The 23,490-nt window shown below is 36.3% G+C and overlaps 1 protein-coding gene across 1 annotated transcript in view; it reads right to left on the bottom strand.

Annotated features, from left to right (window-relative positions):
- Window positions 1-23,490, bottom strand: part of LOC113108895 (alpha-1,3-mannosyl-glycoprotein 4-beta-N-acetylglucosaminyltransferase A-like) — a 47,797-nt gene that overhangs the window by 3,293 nt on the left and 21,014 nt on the right. Inside the window, exons 5-15 of the mRNA XM_026272303.1 lie at window positions 19,345-19,478; window positions 15,995-16,041; window positions 15,751-15,864; window positions 11,506-11,581; window positions 7,215-7,329; window positions 5,970-6,100; window positions 5,595-5,702; window positions 3,784-3,977; window positions 2,308-2,386; window positions 1,801-1,861; window positions 813-925 (exon numbers count right to left, since the gene is read on the bottom strand). Of these exons, the coding sequence (XP_026128088.1) occupies window positions 813-925; window positions 1,801-1,861; window positions 2,308-2,386; window positions 3,784-3,977; window positions 5,595-5,702; window positions 5,970-6,100; window positions 7,215-7,329; window positions 11,506-11,581; window positions 15,751-15,864; window positions 15,995-16,041; window positions 19,345-19,478 (1,172 nt within the window). The remainder of the gene's footprint in view (window positions 1-812; window positions 926-1,800; window positions 1,862-2,307; window positions 2,387-3,783; window positions 3,978-5,594; window positions 5,703-5,969; window positions 6,101-7,214; window positions 7,330-11,505; window positions 11,582-15,750; window positions 15,865-15,994; window positions 16,042-19,344; window positions 19,479-23,490) is intronic.

Below are 23,490 nucleotides of genomic sequence, written 5' to 3'. Positions count from 1 at the left end.
CAAAACTAAACCAGGCATCCATCAAAATGTCCTTATGTGTCAGACAGTGTTGACTGTTATGGCTGGTGTATTGCTTGATGCTTTATCAAAATAGCACTGAATTAGTAATAGCACTGTAATAACAATACCACCCAAATCCTCTACCATCACTTATCAATGAGACGTTTTGAAAAATATGATCTTTTATAAGCTAAACATTTCACCGTAATGCAGACTGTGTTGGCAATTTTGAATGCATTAAATACAACATCAAGTTTATAAGATATTCAGGAACTGCAGATATGATTCAAACGATTCCCAGTAAAGGAGTTAAGAGGGAGAGAGCATTGAATGATGTGTCATTTCAGTCACACTTTAAGATCAAATTCTGGCTATTAACACAGCATTAACTATGACTTTTGTCTCAAACTCCTAATTTACTGCTTTTTTCGGTTAGTAAGTTATTATGTTTAGGTATTAGGTAGAAATAGAGATGTATAATATGGTCATGCAGAATATATCCGTTATAAGCACTAATAAACAAACAAAATATGTTAATAGTAGGCATACTGATAATCAACTAGTTAATAGTGAGAACTGGTTTTTATTTAAGATTATTCTTTCCTGTTGTATTTCCCAAAAGTGATGGAGACAAAGCAAAAGATAAGATATCTTTGCAAATGCAAAAAGAGCTTCATATAAAACTCCTGAATCTAAACAAAACTAATGAATAACACAATAAATGTAGCCTACAAGTGAAATCTCCACTATCATACACTAGGATAGATCCTGTCCAACCCTAGACAGGACTAAACCAAAGGCAGCATACAGACCTCGCTAATAATTGCCCACACAGCGGAGTCCTTCTGGACCGCCAGACGAACGGCCACCACAGGGTTAAACACAGGGTCAACCGTCCCCTCTGCCACTCCTTTCTCAAACTGAGCTAAAGACAGACACAAAGAAAAAAAAACATATGTATCTCTAAAGGGGAGACCAGGAGAGATTGTAACATTTTGTATTCAGTTATTTGCCAGACACTTCTCTCCAAAGGGACTTCTAATAAAAAAATTAATCATAAGAGAACAATATTCACTATAACCTCAGTGCCATGTTCTGAAAGTAAGCTAAAGGTGCAGTACAGGAAAACGCAGTGAAAGAGAAAGAGAGAGAGAGAGACGTTGATTGTGGTTTACTTAACGGAAGATGTGTGTCTTTTACAGTTTTACAAAGATTGTGATGGTGTATACTGCGTGTGTGCATATATATTTCTTTATAGCTTTTAGTTTTGAAAGTGTAACTCTTACTAGGACCATGAAGTCAGCATTAATTTCAGAAAAGATGCATTACATTTATCAAAAATAACAGGAAATAACAAGCTACAACCAGCATATTAGAATGATTTCTAAAGGAAACATTAAAATACACTAAAATAGTTTTAAATTGTAGTAATATTTCACATTGCTATTGTATTTACTTGTTTTGATCAAATAAATGCAGTCTTGGTAAGCATAAGAATTATACAAATCTTAAATGTCAATTAAAATCTATACAAGTTTAGATTCAAATTCAAAAGGCATCATAAGACACAAAGGGTTTGAATAAATAAAGAAATAAAAAGTTAACCAAAAACTCAAAATGAGTTTGTTGAAAAGTGCTTTTCTCAGGCAGCAAGAGAAATGTACTGAGCATAAGTTGCTGAATAAGTGCCATCATTGTTTTATAGAGTTACAGCTCAATGGTTTCTCCTATTTGCAAGGAAGACACAACAATCATTTAAAGTGCAAAACTGCTGATTTGAGCATGAATGTAACAACTCACCAAGTTTATAGAAGCGGTCCTCTGTTCGTTTGTATTTCTCCTTGGTCTTCAATTCAGTGTCCTGCAAGAGATAACATCCTCATTTAGAAGCACTTTAAGAGCCTGTTTGAAAGGCGCTAGCACTATGCTAACAATGTTAGAAACAACCGTAAGAGTAATGTTTGTATACATAGCTAAAATAATAAGTAAGCCCAAACCCATTTACATAAATTTAGATGCATCACCAGCCTCATTTATTTGAAGAACGTCTTCAAGAACAAACATCAAAGCCCATTGGAAGGCTTTTTGAGCTCTGTATCACAGCAGGATGGCAGTACGCTTCCTCATTACCGCGGTAGATCAACCTGTGATTGACTAAAATTAGCCCTGGTGGCAGCGTACACCGGAGACCTACGCCAGAGATGTCAGCCTGTGGTGAGACTCTGACAAACCTGTCATCCTGGGGCTTGTTTGGACATTTAGAGGAAACCGTATGAGTCTAATTGAGGATGTGTGTTTTTTATTTACCGAAAAGGGCAGGATCTCGACGGTAGCGTTCTCGATTTTATCTCCTGGGTGCTCCTGGTTTCCACTGCGAAAGAGGAACCTGCCAATCAAAGGCTTTTTTTTAGTGAATATGCATGTACAGGCACAAACTCATGAATATTCGTGAACACGCATGTGCAAACGCTGGCAGGACATGGACACGATTGAGTCAATCTTAGATAGCGCATCCAGAACACACAGATAAGGGGTCTCTAAATAGGCCTCTACTTGAGCTGCTAATCAAATCCAGTCACACGCAAGTAAACTGACACTTCATCTTGTTAGCACTGTTTCGACTCTACAGTTGTGCTGCTTATTATTGACTAAAACTTGACGACTCCAAAAAAAAATGTACATAAAAAAGATGACACACTGTCATCATTTCTTAAATCCTATCCATAACTGAAACGTATCAACCACCTTACATCAATAAGCAGCAAACTAGTAGTTTATCAAAGCAAATGCGATAGTTAATGGTTTGTTAATAGTGAAAACTGGACCTTAAAATAAAGTGCAACTGAAAATTATAAATATATTTTCTGACATAAACAGATTTGTTGCTAAAAATTCAGGTCATTCTGGCAGGCCAACAAAAAAATCCAATGTACTGACCCAGATTGGACCTGCAAAAGAAAAAATATATATCTTCTAGAGTTGTGTCTCTGTTTAACAGAGCATTGTATTCCAATCAGAAACGGAAGAAAAAAGTCCAATCTGAATGACAATGTTCCACGTAAACACATGCCCAAACTGATTGAAATTTCAGCGGGGCTGAGAGGGGTGGGATAAACCTGGTCTAATCCATTCACTAGGACATAGAAACACTTGATGGCATTGAAAAACAACCTGGAAAGTTTTGCGCATATGCAATGATGAAGAAATGACGTAATGACGCATGATGATGTTGTTGTTGTTCTCTTTCCACTCATTGTCTGTGAAGTGGTGAAGGATAACGTTCCACAAGTTCATGATTCAAACTCTCATATGCAGACGTCTAGTTTTGGATACAGGAGTGGCTGTTTTTACATCTCTCTCTGTCTTCTTCTAGAGTTGTGTATCTGCTCAACATTGTTTTCTCTCTCTGTCTTCCTCTCCAGAGGTTTTTGGTTGCAGAGGCTTATTTTAGAAGCTTCTCATTAGCCACCTGTACTCTCCTGCGAGGACAGTGAGACATGGAGACGTGTGAATGATGTATCCTGGTTAGAGCTCTCGGAGTGCGTGCTAACATCACTTTTAGGAGGGGGTGAAGATTACAGAAAGAAATAATTTGGGTGTTTGTAGGTGCATGTGAACAGTATATTAAATAAATAGAGGAAAGTTCGATAGTGGTCCCTCAAATGTCCTCTCACACTGGCTCTAGGTCATTGGGCCATAATTATAAATCAATCCCTCTCTCTCTCTGTGTGTGTGTGTGTGTGTGTGTGCACTTCTCTCTCAGTCGTCCTGAGACAGACTGACCTTTCTATGTTGACGGGCCGATCAAACTTGAACAGGACGTAGTCTCCAGCCATTGGAGTAATGGCCCAGAAGAAGTCTTCGCCCAAGTAGGTTTTCTCAAGTGTATGACCTTGATACACTTTAAGAGAGGTGGACACCTCCGCTGGCGGGTTCACGTGAATCTTATGCAGCAGAGGTTTCAGGAAATCTTTATCCTAACACAGCAGAAAACAAAGTTAAAAAAAGTGCAGCTGATGGCTGGTCTGATTTACAACGTTACTTAATAGTAAAAACAGGTAATTAAAAGGTCATTTAAAAAAAAGAAAAAAGAAAAAAGATTCTTTGGTACAAGAAAACAGGATTGAGGGTAAGACAAGATGTTATAAGATAGTAGCAAGTTTGTGTGGAAGAGAATCAGAAACTCTAGAGTACTTTTAAGAGTAAGAGGAATGATTTGACAGTTGTTCAAAGTCCTGAAGAGTTAGTAATAACATCCCCAAGCCGCGTTTCCACCGCAGAAACTTTACCCAGGAACTAGAGACTTTGGCCTGGTACTTGGTGTGTTTCCACTGCAGGAACCAGGAACTAAAAGTTCCGGGTAAAAAATGCCCCTCAGAAAGTCCCTGCTGGAGAGGTGGTACTTTTTCAAAGTTCCGGAACTTTCGGGGGCAGGACTTTGGCGCTAAACATTCTGATTGGTTGAGTTCACGCAGCATTGGTTGAGTTCAACCACCATTTATTCGAATCAACATTTTCAAAATATTACTGTTATTGTGTCATGAAATGTAATTTTAAAAGGATTTCAGGCGAGAATGTAGTTGTTTAAAACTCAAATCTGTTGTTTATTTATAAAGACAGCGCCTATTTAAAAATGTGTTTCGCCGATCTCTGCGATGGTGAGCTCCACTCGATCAGCGAGAGCTCAGTCCTCATGTATCCACAGAAAGCAGCCTCTCCTGGGATAGACCTTCTGATATGTGCCGCTGGCTCTGATGTCTCTTCAGTGGTTAAACATAAAATATAATTCAGCTGCGGGGTAAATCTAACAGGTTTTCTTTAGTCTGCATTCAATTTATCTATATGTTAAAATGAAAATAAAAAAGACAAAATTATATAATATTTCATTTCATTGTAATGGCTGCATATACACATATCCCTGAACTAAGTACATTTCTGCAGCTGTTATTATGCTTAAATGAAAACCAAAGGAGGCAGTGGTATTTGATATCCTATTTCGTTTTATTGTAAATATACAGTAAGGAAAATAGCAGTAGTCAAGACGAGCTGACTGAAGTTATCAAGTACGCTGCTGTTTATAGATTTACCGGACTTGCGTCGTCGCGGACATCACACTCCCCAGTCGAATGCAGAAAGTCTAAACCAACTACTGATGATGCACATCCAAAATCAGCGTACTTTTTTTTTTTTTTATATCAGCGGTACTTTGTATTGAGAAACGCGCGCAGACCTACGTCACCAGTCTATTTGCCTAATCTACAATCTGCAGAAAGCAACAGTTCTGGGGGGGAAAAAAAGTTCCTGGGAAAAAAAGTTCCTAGTAAAAATGTTCCGGGTAATTTCAATGGAAACGTGGCATCAGATGATCTGATCACAAGCGGTTAGCAATACGTACAGGAAGGAGTAACTGGGATCCAACATGTTTTGGACAAAAATCAGTAAAACTACATTTCTAGTGTAAACCATAATGTGTCCCAAATAACAAATGAATGACTAGCTTGTTGAACATCTAAAGGTTTTAAAATGTGCTGGTTAGGTCGCCCAAGGAGGATGTTTATAACAAGTGTAAACAACCCTCATGAAATAAAGGTTACCGTGAGTTTCTGGATTTTCCCAGCAAGGGAGGAGTGCAGGCCTACGTGCTGAAACAAAGAGGGCCTGAAACGAATGCGTAGACTCGACTTCTGCCTCTCACAGTGTTTCTGGAGAGAAAAAGAATGAGGAGTCCAAATACGTTAGATTGTGAGAAAAAAGTTACACAAATATAGTTAAAAATAAAGAGATGTAGATAGAGACATAACGTGTCTGTCTGTAGAGAGGAAGAAAGATCTGAAAAACACGATCACATTGTGTTCTCACTCAAGAGGTGTGAAAAGCCTCCTAATGCCTGACGCACCACAGCAGAGGAGTGTTCAAGTCACACACACACACACACACATACATACTTGCAGTCTTTAGTATTAACTTACGGCATCTTTCTCTGGGTTGCATACTTTGACCCAGAGTATGTGATCCAGCAGCCAATCAATGGGCTTTTCCTTATAAAACATGAAGATAAACTCCACAATAAGATTTAGATCTGGGGCTTGGAACATCTTACCTGAAAGCAAAAAAATATATATAAAAAATTGAAATTCTGTCATTAATTACTCACCCTCATGTCATTCCAAACCCATAAGACCTTTGTTTATCTTTGTATCACAAATGAAGATATATTTGATGAAATCTGAGAGCTCGCTGATCCTCCATAGACAGCAACACAACTACCACGATCAAGGCACAGACACATTAGTAAGGACAAAGTTAAAACAGTCCATGTGACATTAGTGGTGCAACTGTAATGTTATAAAACTGAAAAAACTATTTATTTAATTTTTTTGCAAAGAAAACAAAAAACCCCACTATAATCAATTTCTTCTCTTCCCTTTCGGTGTTCACAACAGCGTGACGTGTGTGTGATGCTGCTAACACAGGAGCTGATGTTCTGACATGGATGTGCTGCGCCTTGTTTACAAGCAGAGGAATGAACAAACATGGTGGTATTCTCGTGAAAACGCATCAAAGACTGACTGAAGACTGAATAAAGTTGTTATCGTTTTCTTTTGAACTTGAAAAAAATCGAAGTATCTTTATAAAATTATAGCTGAACCACTGATGTCACATGGACTATTTTAACCATGTCCTAACTACCTGTCTGGGCCTTGAATGTGTCAGTTGCATTGCTGTCTATCCTGGGTCAGAAAGCTCTCTGATTTCATCAAAAATATCTTAATTTGGGTTCTGAAGATGAACGAATGTCTTACGGGTTTGGATAGACATCAGGGTCAGAAATTAATGAAAATTTTCATTTTTGTGTGAGCTTATCCCTTTAAACAAAGACATATAAATTCGGTCATCATTTACTTCAGAGGGACCCCCCAAAAATGGAGAAATTCTGAAGAATATTTATGCAGCTCAAATTATATAGACTAATTTTATGGTGCTTTTGGGGGGCTTGATTGCTCTTTTATTCTGTGACTCCACTGAATTTCAAAAGAGCAGTCAGAACATTTTTAATCTCTCATGGAAGGACAAAAGTCATACAGGTTTGGAACAACAGGAAGATGAGTAAATGATGACAGTAATTCATGTAATCACAGTGATATTTGAATAGCTGGACAAGTATGAAAAATAAACATTTAAAAATATAGATATTAAAAATACAGAAGTCTCACCAATGAAGCCCAGCTGTGAAAACTCGAGAATCATCCAGTCCTCAGTGGCGAGTTGTAGGGCAAAGTTTTTCATGGTGGCAAAATAGTTGGGCTTGGCAACAATGTCGTCCTCTAACTGTTAAAACAACAGGAAACTGATATCGGTCACACAGAACAGCTCATAAACCAGATAAACTTTCAAACATGCCGCACCTACTAAAAATACCACATCCAACAATCAACCTGAAGAATGTGAAAAATGAAAAAGAAAATCACACTTCACACATAGACACTCTTAACACCAACAGAAGTACAGACAAACACTAAAGCAAAGCTAAAGCATGTTGTCCTATACTCTTGAAAAACATGAAAGCAATACCTTTCCCCTCTCCTAACAGAGCACAGCGTGTATTGAGAGCATAAAGACATGGAGACACTAGAGAGATTTATCGGCACAGCAAAAAAAGAAAAAAAAGAATGAAAACATTCAGTACAGTCTTACATCACAGACAGAGAGAAGCACATGAGAATGAGAAAGACATGAACATGGAATGACATGAACATTATTTGGATGCGTTTCTGTCTTAGGAAACATGGAAATATTAGAAAGATACTAAATACACAAAATAGACTATTGTTAAAAAGGTTTGGGGTTGGTATGATTTTTATTTTATAATTTTGTTTGTTTTTTAAAAGTTTCTTATTCATTTATTTGATTAAAATGCAGTCAAATCAATACAATTGCAAAATAATATTACAATTTAAAATGTCCTATTGCAATATATTTTAAAATGTAATTTATTCTTGTAATGATGAAAATTTTCAGCAGCCATTACTCCAGTCTTCAATGTCACATGATAAATCATCAGTCGATCACTGTCACGCTATAAATCTTTTCAAATGTTAAAAACAGATTTCACTTCTTAATATCGATATGATTAAACTGCTAATTTGAACAGAGAGCTAAAAGAGCAGCATTTATTTGAAACAAATCTTTCGTAACATTACAACTGTCTTTACTCTCACTTTTGATCATATCACTATTTCAATAAATGTTTTAATTTGTTATTTTTTTTAAATAACTAAAAAGTAAAATCTTACTAACCCCAAACACCTGAAAGATAATGTAAATGTAATAAAATAAATTAAAATAAAACTTTTCATCCAGAACAACTGAAAAAGTAGGAAAACATCCCATCAGTCTCTCTTCAAAAGTGTGATGTTAAATGACAGATTAAAAGACTTGTGTGAAAGGATAAATATTTAACAATCTGAAACCAGTATAAATAGAAAAACACATTTATTATTTTATATTATTTCCATAATGCTCACTCTAACAGATTTGCTGAAACAGGTCGCTGGTCGCTCTTTTAACTTTCAACTAACTCGGTCAACTTTCTCAGTTTGTTGCAGGAGCACATAATTTGGTCACCTTTTTTTCTGCTTCAACAGGATTAATCAATACATGCTGGTTAACTTTTAGCATCGTTTACAGTTATATGAAAACAAAAGTGGTTAACATTCAACGTTCTTGTTCATCAGTAGTATTTTGTGATAGGGCTGCACGATATTGGGAAAAAATGACATTGCGATATTTTATTTTTCTGCGATATATATTGCGATACGAAATCTAATCAAATTTTTTCTTCCAAACAAAAATGGGGTGAGCACACTTACATTCTCATTTTAAATTATTTAAACATTGACACCATCGTGTCAATTGATTAATATGCGCGAGGGAGAGAGAGCAAGACAGTGCTCGTGTTGAAGACGGTGAGCGTGCGGCCGGGGCACACTCTCTCTCTCTCTCACGTGCTCTCTCTCTCTCTCTCTCTCGTGCTCTCGCACGCGCTCGCTCTCTCTCGCTTTCTCTTTCTCTCACGCGTGCGCTCTCTCTCTCTCTCTCTCTCTCATACTCACTCTCTCTCATGTGCAAGCTCTCTCTCTCTGCCCTGTTAAACTGACAGGACTTAAAAACTATGATGGTTAAACTGTGCAATTAATCCGCGAATCACATTCGTCAAGGGCCAGGGAGCAGCTGGCCCGTACAGTTAATGAATAACGGATCAACTACGACAGCCTACATCAAACATCCTGCGATGTGACTATCGTGGATTCGTACATCGCGATATCGATGCTTAAACGACACATCGTGCAGCCCTAATTTGTGATTAGAATTTTGTGAACAGGAGTTCCTCTTTTGCTGTGTTATAAGCCAGGCTTCAAATGCTTTCACTTTCGAAATCGCACTCTTAGTGTCATGTTTTACAAGAAACGATAATTGTCTGTTTTGCTTACATCTATACACATTTCACTTTTTAAGAATAGAACAAAAGATGGATTCATTGTTATTCTTGAAGACCAACAACAATAAAACTGTAGGCTACGATGACAAACTATCTTACATAACGTTTATTGACAAAAACGAATAATACAAGACATGGTACACACCACATGCCGACTAATAAATTACAGAATGTTTAGCCAACACTGTGGAATCAAATAAATAAATAAAACAAATAATTAATAAATCCTTCATATTGTAGTGTGAAATAAGCTTTTCAAAATGAAAACAAAAAGAAAAGTAAAACTAAACTGGCTGTTGGTGACAGCTTGCATCTTTTTTTTCCCCATAAGAATACCAACATGTTCACCCAATGCTTTTCATGTTTGTTTGTCCAGCAGAGAGAAACAAATAAGAGGTGTCAAGTTTAGCATTACGCCGCATTCAATCTGCTGCAACCATGTACAGCTGCTCTAACCGTCGCAAATTCTTTCCCCCGATCATATTCCCAGCTGTAAAATCATTATCACTTCATAAAAACAGAAACCACAAAACCGCCAAGCCATGTTCCCATGACAACTGCTACAGAGCCAAAGTGTGTCTTTAGGGTATATCCAGATACACTAGGAACCACAGCAAACCCTAAACGGAGAACTTTTGGGGTACTTGTCTCTGTCTGAACAGCTTCCAGTGGGGATCTGGCACACTTGCTGGAAACCTACACTGAAATATACACCGCTTGGGAAGCTGACTAAAGCGGACAATTCAATCAAAGGTTAAAATTTAGGTTTAACACTGGTCTTAAACAACTGTTCAACTTCATGTCTTTGTGTGACATGCTGTTAATAAGCAAATGCAGAACTTTCCATTCAACTCTCCAGTCTGCCTAAATCAATAAACTATGCATTTATAGCAATTTACGTATTGTAAAGAAAAGTTAAATCCATTTTTAACTGCTACTGGAAGTAAACATGGTTAACTTGGTAACAGTGTGGGAATATCATGAATGGAGAAGTAACATCAGTAAAAGCACTTTTAAACTTCAAAACAACAACACAGAATTCAGTGTTATTTTAGCATTATTTATGATTATATTTTAAGCTATAAGCTTTTATTTTCATATTTTCAGTTTTAATCTTAATTCATGTATTTGTAATTCTGTTATATAATTTAGTTGTTTGTTTTTTTCAGTTAAGTTAGTTGCCAGGTCTAATTTCCATTTAAGTTTTTTATTTAATATTTATATCAGCTTTATTTTAATGAACAAAAATGATTTTATAATACTTTTAAGTTTAACAACTGCTTAAAATAAAGATAATTATATTTAATAGCACTTTACTTAAAGCCTTTATGTATAATACATTATATAGGGTTATTGCAGTGTATAATGCATTAAAATTATCCATAATATGCATTGTAATGCATGATATCTTGTCGTTAATAACCAAACTTTAAAATGCAATAGGTTATTTAAGTGTTATAATGTATTAACTGTGGTTACAATTATTCATGAGATAATACAACACTAAAACCAATAGTCCTAAATGTCACGTGTGAATTTAAGCATTGTAAAGTAACGTAAGAAAATGCATATTCATTTTAAGATTCGCTAAAGAGCACATTTATTGCGGTTATTAAATAAGTATTTTTTGAAAAGATTAACTTTAAGAGAATGTAAGATAATGGATAGACATTAGTTTGAAAAAAGTTTAGATAATCATATCAGTGATATAACTGTTTCAGAGTTAAAATTCTTTCTGCAATATTTAGTTTGTTTATTATGCAGAAACGGCTATGAGAAAGTCATGCGTAGGTCGCTTTACCCAAAGTGTAAACATTATGACGCTTTCAAAACATTGCTCTGTTTCTATTTGTATCCTGACCAGCCACACTGACTCAACCAATGGTGTGCGTTTACCGACCAATAGCAGACATGGGAGTGAAAAGTCATTTGATTTTTAATTACGTTGAGTAATGCTAGTGGTGCAGACATTACATGCTTAACCTTTAAACTTGTAATTTGATTACCTGGACATAATAGACCCCTTTGTTCACAGCATACATCATTAGAAAGGAATAGTCCAAGTTCTGCTTGGTCCTCCATCTACAAAGACACAAAAACATGTTAAGAAAAGGGAGACGACAGTAATCTAAAAGCAAAGGTTTAATGTACAAGTTAACGGGTTGATGAGTCGGCTAACTGACTGGGAGTGAAATTCTAGATGTCAAGCGTATGACGAGTGTGACTGACAGTAACAGAAACATACACAGCCAGAATGCTAAATAAGGGTTGGATGAGTCTATAAACAAAAACACATCACTCACACATACTCAATATAAGCATTGTTATTCATTTGTCCTTTCGGTAAAGGGTTCAGAAAAGACATAGACATAAATATTCAGAAAGGACAAAGAATATTAAATATGATGGGCATCAAAGCCACTCATTTCCTTTGATCAAACTGACTTTGTAAAGTGCATGAGAGTTTGTGGAACAGAATAAGAACTCAGATGCTCAACACACACACACACACACACACACACACACACACACACACACACACAGTCATGTCAGATGGCATCATTGGGAACAACTTTATAGCAAGTGGTTTCACTAGCAATGGCCTTGATTGTGCGAAATCAACACTAAAGCACAAAAACTAAACGTTTAAGAGTAAAAATTTAACTTTAGTCAAATAGGCAATCATTTTATTAGGAATTGCATCCTAATGAATAATTTAATAAACTGTAAGAATGATAAGCTGAACCCTGCTTTAAAAAAAAAAATCAATTATTTAATTATTTTATAAAAAAAAATGCAATAAAACAGGAATATTGTGAAATATTACAATTTAAAAGAACAGTTTACTATTTTAACTAGGGATGTGACGAGATCTCGTGGCACGAAATTGACTGGTCTCGCGAGAACGTGACGATAATCCTCCAAAAACAGTATTTACATAAAAGCTGCAAGATTAATCGTTTAAAGACGGCGATCTCAATTCAAACACCCACGAGATCTTACTCCTGAATGACAATGATTCAGCTATGTCTATTATGACTGTTTAACATAGCGAGTGTCAGTGGAGCGCGAGAAAAGCACGTTTAGCTGCTAACGTTACCCATGTTTATGAATCATTCATGCTGCAGTCGATCCAGAAAGAGTAACACAATCTTTTCAACCACGCATCATTTATGTGTTACAGACATTAAGATAATGGAAGTACTGGGATAAACGCTTGGGTATAAACACTTATTCGCTCTAAAGTAGCAATCAAAACAAAAGTATCTTAACACACTTAACACGTGTATGTATTGTAACGCAATATCCTCTTCCGTCACGAGGTGGCGACAACTGCTGTTTAGGAAAATAATTATTTGTCATCAAATCTTTCATTCAAAAGATTATAATTGTGAAACAGGGCTTTCAGAATTAAGACATGGACTCCATTTAATTATTTTTATTTTCTTCAAATTAATTCATAAAAAAAGGCTTAATCAATAAACATTTTGTCAGAACCACTAGTACAGTAAATTATGTTACTTTGTTTAATTATACATAAAAAACATGATTCTCAATTCATCCAGAATCTTGCACGCTAGTTTACGTGTTGTTTATTGCTGCATATAATTTATTAAAATAGAAGTTTAATTTCATAAAGTACAAGTTGATTTCAAAATGCACATACATTTTTTGAATTTTGTTTTCAGTTCAATAAAATAAACATTTTCCCTATATATATTTCATCATTGAGGATTTCTTCAAATAAAAAAAAAAAGTCTAAAGTGTTCAAATCTTGTCTCGTTTATTCTCGTGAACCCAGTCTCATGTCTCGTCTTGTGTGGGATAAGTGTCTCGTCACACCCCTAATTTTAACATATTTTAAAATCCAATTTATTTCTATGAAAATAAAGCTATATTTTCAGCAGTAAATGACTCAGTCTTCAGAGTCACATGATTCTCCAGAAATCATTCTAATACACTGACTTGCCCAATAAACATTCCTGAATATTACCAATGTTGAGTTGGTAATATACAATATACAATATATATAGTTGGTAATATACAGTTGGCCTGATTTTTTGATGAACAAAGTTTTCTTAAAAACATTTGTAACTGCCTTTTTAGTGAATTAAGTAATAATTGTTTTAAATAACATATTATAACACACTTTAGAATGGTAGTGTATGTTTGTCAAATATTGTTTACTTACTGCTCTAAAAAAATGTTTACTAATTAACTGCCATATAGTTAAATTCGTAAAAACTTGTATACAGAATTTAGAAATAGCTGAAGGCTGCATGGCTCTGAATGAATTTAATATGTTAAACAAAGGTGTGTGTTGAATAGCATATCTATAAATATTTCTCTGGTATTTAAATTGGTATTGAGGATTATAATATTCGGCATTGGCAAAGACTATTTTTCAGTCGTGACAACCTTAGGACAGAATCAAAGTTATGAAAGAGAGAGCATGATACCAAATGACAGAAGAGGCAGTGAAAGAAAGAGATGCCCAGAGTGATAGAGATTAAATTGAGACAGCTGTGGATGAAAGATTTATGGAGAGCAGGAGAAGAGAAGAGAGTTTCTTTTAGGACAGAGAGAAAGAGGAGGAAGGAAGTAATGAAGGAATGATTCAGTGTCTTTGACCTTGAGCTTGCTGGCTTCCCATGCCTCACGTTTGGTCTTTCTCTCCAGAAAATCTCACTGACATCTACCCTCTCTAATCACATTTGTGACAGTAAATCAGCTCTGACTCAGGCACTGAAATATGAGATCCGGGCTAATCAAAACTTTATTTCAGCTTCACCACAGAAATCTCTTTGAGCACATCAACTCACCACAGCAACAGCCAGCACAACCATATGACAGACTGCAATCAATACACCTACACACACCACCTGTCAACCCCTTGAACATGCTCCACTAAAGATAAATGCCTTGAATTAGTTTTGTAGACAGATATCAAGATATCAATCAAGATATTTTACATGAAGTATGCTTAAAATGGTTAAATTATTTGGGGACTACACAATTCCCCATTTATAGTTTTGATTATTTGCCTAATATCCTAAAATACGGAAACAGTAATAATAAATAGATGTGTGCAATTCTTTGACTGGTAGCTTATATGGGCTTAATGTCCATTGGCATACTACACTGCTGCATACTATTATACTATCTTGCATATGTAGTATTGTTTCAAATAAAAGTAAATTGAGTACAGTACCCCAAAAAAAGTGTCCAGACAGCAAACAATATTCAATTTTTCAAGCACACACACATATACATACACATATACATATACACACACTGAACAAAATTATAAGTTCATCACTTTTGTTTTTGCCCACATTTTTCATGAGCTGAACTCAAAGATCTAAGACTTTTTTTTCTATGTACGGTACACAAAAGGCCTGTTTCTCTCAAATATTGTTTACAAATATGTCTAAATCTGTGTTAGTGAGCACTTCTCCTCTGCTGAGATAATCCATCCACCTCACAGGTGTGGCATATCAACATGCTGATTAGACCGCATGTATGTATATATGTGTGTGTGTGTGTGTGTGTTTTATTTATGTATTGAGAAATCTCCTACTGTTAAAAATTTTGGTGTCAGTAAGATTTTTATTTATTTATTTTTTAAGTAAATTCATACTTTTATTCAGTGAGGATGCATTAAATTGATCAAAGTGACAGTAAAGACATTTTACTATTGCTATTTATAAAAGAATCTTTAAAAAAAAAACACAAAATATACACACACATACATGTATATCATGGTTTCCACAAAAATATTAGGCAGCAAAACTGTTCTCAGCATTGAAAATAATAATAAATATTTAAGAACTCAGCAGCAAATCAGAATATCAGATTGATTTCTGAAGGATCATGTGACACTGAAGTAATGATGCTGAAAATTGAGCTTTGCGTCACAGGAATAAATTACATTGTTTTAAAAACTCAAACAAACAACATATATTTTAATGTTTAATACCATTTAACAATACTACAGCATTTTACAGTATTTTTGATCAAACAACTGCAGCCTTGATCAGCATACAATTCGCCAAACGTTTGAACAGTAGTGTATGGTGCAATTTTTGTGTAATAAATGAGGTCACTTGTAAATACATTTTTTTTTCGTTATGCTAACATTTTATTACCGTTTTATTATATACCCAGAAGTATGTACTTTGCCACACAGTCTATTAGTGTTTTGTAGAAGTATGTGGCTCCTGAAGAGCATAATATTCCTAAATACTTACTTCACCCTCTCCTTTGAGTCACCAAAGGTCTCTTTCAGGTTGATGAGGTCTGGATAGTAGCTGGCAGGGGGAGATATGACCTCCAGTAACCCAGAATTCAGCTCTGTGTAGAACCTGATGGACAATAACAGTCAACAACAACAGTTAACAGGGCATCTGAACCATAAGGTTAAATGTACAACTGAGATCATAACACAACTTAATCTTGAGGAAGTTCAGTGTGGCAAAATAAAAAGCAACTTACTCTTTTTCAAGGCCTGCAACCACACTGTTTACGTAATCTATGTCCGTCTGTGAGGAAACAAACAAAGCACTGGTTAGCACACACACACACAGAGTGGGCACAAATACAGGTGCAGTAACTACTGAGTAAATAAACCAGCAGCTCCTGACAGCCTGGAAAAATATGGGAATTGGAGTGACTCTGCTCTGGGCTGTTTGTTATCTCGGTGAGAAAGACGAATTGTCTTTTCTTCACCCTAATACATCTGTGGATGCAAGTGCTGTAAAACTGCAGTGCGTGATGTGGTAAGGGATATCCTCTCTCTGTCTCACACGTGTGCTGGGGTGACACAAGAGCCTCATTAGAGGGTCTTTAGATGCACTGCCACTGGGTGTTTCCGCTTTATTAAAGCACTCCAACTAATTACTGTACTACCGTTGTTGCAGAAAACCACAAGAATAGCTGATGACTGATCACACAGAAAACATCAGTTACCAGACATAACCACAGCCCACAGACACTGAGGCAGGTACAAAAACACTGTAGCGCAGGCTGGAAAAAAACTACATTTATTATGCCAAGACTGCTGATGTATAGAAAACACTGTACTTTTGGGTTAAGCTGCACCTAACCTTTTTCCTGTTTATACAGACTCCTTTTTTAATCAGTCAATTAATCTAACAGAACAGCCCACTGTAACACAGTAACTATATTCATATTATGAATATTTAATGTAGAAATATTGTAACTTAAGAATGATAAAAAAAAAAAAAAACGTATTGCTTCCATTTATTTTTCCGTTTTTTAACCCAGGAATGAAACCCAGAAAATAAATTTAAATGGCTCTAACTCTCATGAGTAAAACAAGCAAACTCATTTTCCTTATTCAAAATTCCCATTTCATTAAAAATATTAAAAAATAAACAAATAATTATATACAGCTTGTTATTTTTAATGTAGTATAAATGCTAAATTTTATTTCAAGTAGGGGTTGTGCACAGATAGTCGAAAATATGAATATTCGTTCTGCTTTAATTATTCGCTAAATAAAAATGATACTTGAATTTCAAAAAAAAAAAAAAAAAAGAAGTTCACAATAAAACCTAATTTGGTCACTTTCTCTGATTCTCCACGGCATATTTGAAGATGTATGCAAGCAAAAAATAATTAATGAATGAATAATGTCGCGCCTAAAAACGCGTGGAAAACCCTAGGCTCACCGCTTTCTCCTTCTTTCCAAAGTGCCTGGGCAGAAGCGCTCCTGAAGCGTCTGCCGTTGCTAAGCAACAATGACGCGCTCTCTCCATGAAGACGCGGAAATTTCAGTACAGGATAAATGGATTTGAAGCACAAAAAATTGCTTTCAGTAGTACATTTATTTAAAAATGGCAATCCATATACAGCTATGGTCAGCTGTTCCTTCATCTTGGCTGAGCTTTCAACGTTGTTACGGGAAAGGATGAAGCTGAATGTTTAGTTCTTGTCACATGACCCGCGGTGCGCTTGCAGCATTCTGAAAAGTTCAGAAGTTCTCGATGCGTTGCGGACGAGACTGGAAAAAACGGGCGCATTGCACCGCGTGCGCATCGCTTCCATTATGAGCACATACCGCGCGCCTACAATGGAAATAACGTACTTGAGCGCGCAAAAGACGCGATATGTGAACGGCCCCAAAGAAGTGCGGTCTTCTACAGTACTTTAAATATGCCGTGGAGAATCACAGAAAGTGACCAAATTCAAGAATATCGTTGCGGCATCTCTCAAGCAACGAATAAACACCGCTAAATTGGAGAATGCAGTGAAAACTCCTCCTCACGTCCGCCCTAGACCCTCGGCACAAACATCTCTCATGTTTTCATCGAGAAACCTGAGAGGTAAGAAAAAAAAAATGATGAAGAGGATGCAATGCCCACTCGTCGGAAAAAAAAATGAGCCAGTTCTTCAGCAATGATTACAGAGAGTCCAGCCGAGGCGAGTGGGAACAGTTCTTGCTGGAGCCATGTATTCCACCAGATGAGGACCCCATTTAGTGATGAAACGAAAACAAGAAGCGCTTCACAAAACTTATTCGCTGAGTTCTGACAACGTCTGTGCCGTCAGAGTGCGTTTTCTCCGCGGCCGGCCTTATTGTTAAAAGACTAAGGAGCCGACTTTCCCCCGATCATGTTTACATGCCAGTGTTTCTTAACAAGAACATGTAAAACAATAGGGAAAAAAATGCAAAAAAGATTTGCTGACAGTTTAAAAGTTTCAAAGTTAAGTGTAGGCTATGTTCTACAATAGCCTAATTGCTGCAGGCTGCTTTACGTTTTTATGGAAAAAACTTTGGCGTCAATAATTCAAAGGGCATCAATATTTTTTTGACCATAAAGCTAGTTTCTCAAAATATCTTGATAATTTTCCAGGTCTAAAAACATATTAATGACATATTCTTTGCATCTAATCAGCTGCCTGTATACAGAGAAGGTTTGTTTTTCATGAAGCTAAAAGAACTAGAGTCACATTGGCATACATAACCTTAATGTGGCATTTATATGGCTCTAGTTCTCAATCAAATGTGCGAAAAAAGCATAAATTACATTGTGGGCAAAGAAAATGTAAACATAACACACTTTTTCCATATGCATTTGTGAATTTTGAAAATGTTCATTTAAGGAGCAAAACGTCAAAAAAAAAAAAAGAAAAGAAAAGAAAATCTGAAAAGAAGCATTTTGTGAGTACAGTTCTACTTTTCAATTCTGGTTTTCAACATGGCATTGGGCCAAAATAACCCTTTCAATCAATCTCAGAACAAATTCAGACAAATTGAGACTAATCCTACCGGTAATGTCTGCATGTCTGTTCCTCTTGTTTGAACCTTCAGACAGCAGCATAAAATCAGAGACCCCTGTTCTCAGCATGAACCACCCACACCCCTCAACGGGTGGTAACAGACAGCAAACAACAAACCCCACTGACCCAACTCAGCCATTTACAAAGCTGCTGATAGTCTCACGACTCTTACACTGAACGTGAAGTAAATATGACACTGTACTAAAAACTGTAAACTTTAAACTTCCTTTTGATGTTACTCTTTCCAAGAGAAGTGGTTTCACAGATTGAATATACTGATACACATGCAGTTTCTTCACCAACTGCTTACATTCACAGACATAACCAACATCATTTGAATGTTTTTTTGTGTGCTTTTGACATCTGAGTGGACTTGGATCTTCACGGAGAAGCACTTGTTTAGTCAGTGTGAGCACCGCACAATCATTTCCATCATATCAAGCTGCGTATGATGAATCTGCACAAACAGGAAGACAGCCAGCCGCAATCCTCGCACACAAACAAACACACTTTCTCAAACCAATGAGAAAAATGCTCACCTCTCCTACGAAGACTATAATGACGCAGTCGAGCTTCTCCTCCGCCGAGAGTTTATCGATGAGTGAGTGAAGTGTCTCTGACAGGTATGACTTTACTTTCCGCTTCACCGTGGGGATGCCCATCACCATGGAAACTGCATAGAAAAGAGAACAAAACCTCAATTCCTGCCTCATAAACTCAATTTACCAGCACTTCATACAGTCATCGCTTGGCAGAAGACAAACTACTCTAAATAACATGAAATCGGTTTGTTTAGAGGCTGCCATACAAGATGAATATGTGACATGGAAGTTTACTGATGTTCTGTGGCTGTATTATTGTGGCTTGATATCTGAAATAGAAGAGGCATGCAGAGTAGCACAAGAGTAAAGTCCAGATATGAAAGACACACAAGGAGGTGCCCAGGGCAAACACATTACTTTGCCCTATTGTACTGCATCTCTGAGCATCAGAAAAGCAATGAAATTCAGCTTCCCTTCAGGAAGGAAGAAAAGCAAAGCACAAGAACAGACTCTGACTCCTGATACAATCAGAACATAATGAGTAAACAAGACACTCAATAAGGGACCAATAACAAGTGTTAACAGCATGTGAGTAGCGACTAGCATATAAAAAAGGTATTATGAAAAAAAAAAATGAAAAAAGATATGTTACCTTGCCTTATAAAGTCAATGCCATATTTCATTAATTTGTTTCCTTGTATTAGTAAAAATCATGGCAATGTTGTATAAATTTGTTCCTTTCGATCTATGAATTATTTTTTAAAAAACATTATTAACATTTATCATAAATATTTATTTTCTTAGATTTTTCTGTATAGACAGTAGAAAACACTGATAACAGCCTTCATGCATATCTTAATGAGTTTAGAAAAAGTCTCATCCTCTTCTACAAAATAAATAAATAAATAAATAAAAATAATAATAATAATATAAAAAATACAAACCAAAAACAAATCTGGACATGATTTAAATAGCAAACCTGAATCTTTTGAAATCATATTGGTGATATGCATGCATGCTTAACTTAATCAGTAATGGACAGGAGCACTTTTCACACAGGTGCTTAGGCTGAACTGCTGTGTGTGTGTGTGTGTGTGTGTGTGTGTGTGTGTGTAGGGGCATGCTAGACAGTGTTGATGGTGATACCGGTGTTAAGCTGCAACACTGGTTATGTCACTTGCCCACCATGGCACCGACCCAGACCGTCGGTTTGATTTTTTTTTAATAGTAATAAAAATATAATAGTTCAGTAAAAGAAAACACTACAATTAAAAACTGAAGGCAGCTGCTCAATGCAGCATGCCGAACGACAGTTGCATCACAGATCAGATTTTTTTTCTCCAGTGATGAGAATGAGTCCAGCTGACTGACAAGAAGAGTGAGGTGAGACAGACAAGATGATGTGGATGATTTAGTTTCGAAACGAAATGCAAAAGCTCCTGTATGGCAATATTTTGGATTATATCAAATATCATATCATTATCATATCATATATCAAGTATCATTATATCAATATCATACAAATTAAAAATGAACAATTGCTTCATGCCAAATTGCCTGTATTTGAAAGTGAAAGTAAAATGTGCATGCCGCTTTTACAAGCAATTTCAAAGCAAAGGAAAGCGAGAAAAAGAAGGAATGCTCCCACGGTGAAACCGGTATTACCGGTGTGGTCACGTCAATTAACCGGTGGAAAAAAAATTCTCACCGTCACAACCCTAGTGTGTGTGTTTATGTTCAATTTGAGTGACAGACTGAGAGAAGCTCTGTCACACTGCAATACACAGAAGAAAGTAAAAAAATATCCTAGTTTTGCATGGCGTGCCACTGAAAGACAGTGTTTTGAGAGGTAACACCACATGAGTAAGGAGTAAAGTAGGTTGAGGATCAAAGAGAGACAGGGAGAGATAGAGAGAGCACATTAAAGAGATGATGCGTATCAGACAGAGAGGTAAAGCACCCAAGACAAAGAAAAAAAATAAAAGTGGCACAATACCAATAAAAAAAAAAAAAAGCATGTTTTTAAGTTAATGTGCATTCAACACAAGTCATCCTCTCCTACGCCACCTCTTCTCTTTCACAAAAGCAGCGTTTGGCCTTCAGGCGCTCAGTTACATAAAGAGCTGCTGAGCTGCATTCTTTCTCCCAGAACGCGCTTTCTTCACTCTTCATCTGCAGTATGTGAAGTCTGTATGCTTCTCTTTGAGACAGCCACTCGACGTGCCTTGAGACTAGACCACAGCAGAGTTATACACAGACGGTCTCTAGGGATGTTACAGTTCCTTACTGAGGGAGAAAAACAGCATGTTTGAGACACTAGGGTCTTTCATTAAAATCTTACGTTGTTGAACATTTTTACAATGAGAGCGTGTCTCAAACAATCCTCTCAGACTTGTTTTTTTTATTGTGTATATCAAGGGATTTCAGACTTTGCAGGTTTAGGGACCCTGTATGAGAGGTAAAGCTAGATTTACTCATTACAACTGATAAACAAATTAACCCCATCACATTACATAATATATTGCATAATGCTCATTAACTGAATAGGTTTTTAGTTTTGAATTAAAATTCAGGTAACACTTTAGAGACTAATTCTCACTATTAACTAGTTGCTTATTAGCATGCCTATTGTTAACATATTGGCTGTTAATTAGTGCTTATAAAGCACATATTCTGCATGATCATATTCTACATCCCTAATCTTGTCCAATACCTAAACTTAACTACCTTAGTAACTATTAATTAGCAGAAAATTTGGATTTTGAGGAAAAATCTTAGTTTATTGTTTGTTAATAGTGAGAATAAGATCTGAAAATAAAGTGTGACCAAAGTTAATTTTGTTATACATTTAGGGGCATAAAAAAAAAAATCAATCAGGTTTGTAAAACTTGCATGATATCATAATGAAGAAAAAATAATGATACTCTTGAAATACAAACTCTAAAGTAACTTGGCATATCCCATTATTATTTCTTTTGAAAACATTAACATTTCTTTAATGCTTATTTGAGCCTGCCAAAATAATGTGGTGCGACCAAAAAAAGTCATGTGGTGTATTAAGAACGCAAAAATATGCAGAATTTTTTTTAAAGTGACAAGAAGTCTCATAAAATTTTATATTTTTATAATGAGACAAAGTCATCTGTAAATAGTGGTGAAACTCTACAAAAACATTTTGAATTTAAAATGTATAAAATTTGTAGATATATATATACTTTACAACTTAAATTTTTACATGATGGTTACACCACATGGCATTCAGAGTAATTACATTTCAGTATGAATGGTATAAATATTTTTCAAAAACGTTTCCTTGTATAATGCTTTTTATTAGGTCATCGGTTATTTTTCATACAACTGGCATGATTATTTTAGATCCTCTCAATGTAATCTTATCAAACAACCGTTTGCAAACCCAAGTCTACATCGATCAGGGGGTGGTGTTGAGCATGAGATATTGTGCACAGTCTCTAGGGTCTGTGCAGAAGATGATGTCCCCATTTACAGCTCTAAAAATAGCCCTCTAAGCCACGATCTCATTGAGAAGAGAGGGACCGCAGGCAAAGGCAAGAGCCAGAGCCGGCCACCGTCTTGCCCACAGACAGTCTGGAAACAGGAGGCTGAGATTACTGTAGCCAGCAGGAGAGGTCCATTTGTGGGTTTGGAGGAGGCAGGCGTAAAGCACGGGTGGGCTTCAGCTTTCCAAAAACAACGAGTTCTCTCTGTTTTTCCCATACGCTCAGAAAAACAACCTCCTCGTGTGACAGGGGTCAGTCACACAAGGTTTTTTTTGACATTCTCTAACGTCATTGTTGTCATTCACTGCAGTCTGTCCCAGCATAGGATGTCGCTTGTAATAAAGCCACCTAGCCGTTGCCTTAACTCATCCGTCGTTAACCCACATACTGCCTGATACAGTATAGTGCAGTACAATGTGTCACACAAACAAGAACAAAATAGAGCGCACCACAAAAGAGCACGACAGCTCCAGGCTTAGGGTGTCAATTAGCCAGATCAGTGGATTGGTCAATATGGCAAAAAAAAAATTAAAAAAAAAAATTTGCCCAACCAATCAAAAAGGGCTGCACACACTACAGACTTTGAGGGGACTTTGACTTACAATATGCACATTAATAAATTACC

The sequence above is a fragment of the Carassius auratus genome, chromosome 9 (assembly GCF_003368295.1).
Source record: "Carassius auratus strain Wakin chromosome 9, ASM336829v1, whole genome shotgun sequence".
In the NCBI taxonomy this organism is placed as follows: domain Eukaryota; kingdom Metazoa; phylum Chordata; class Actinopteri; order Cypriniformes; family Cyprinidae; genus Carassius; species Carassius auratus.
The sequence above is the reverse complement of the archived record's forward strand: the minus strand, read 5'-3'. Positions and strand labels throughout refer to the sequence as shown.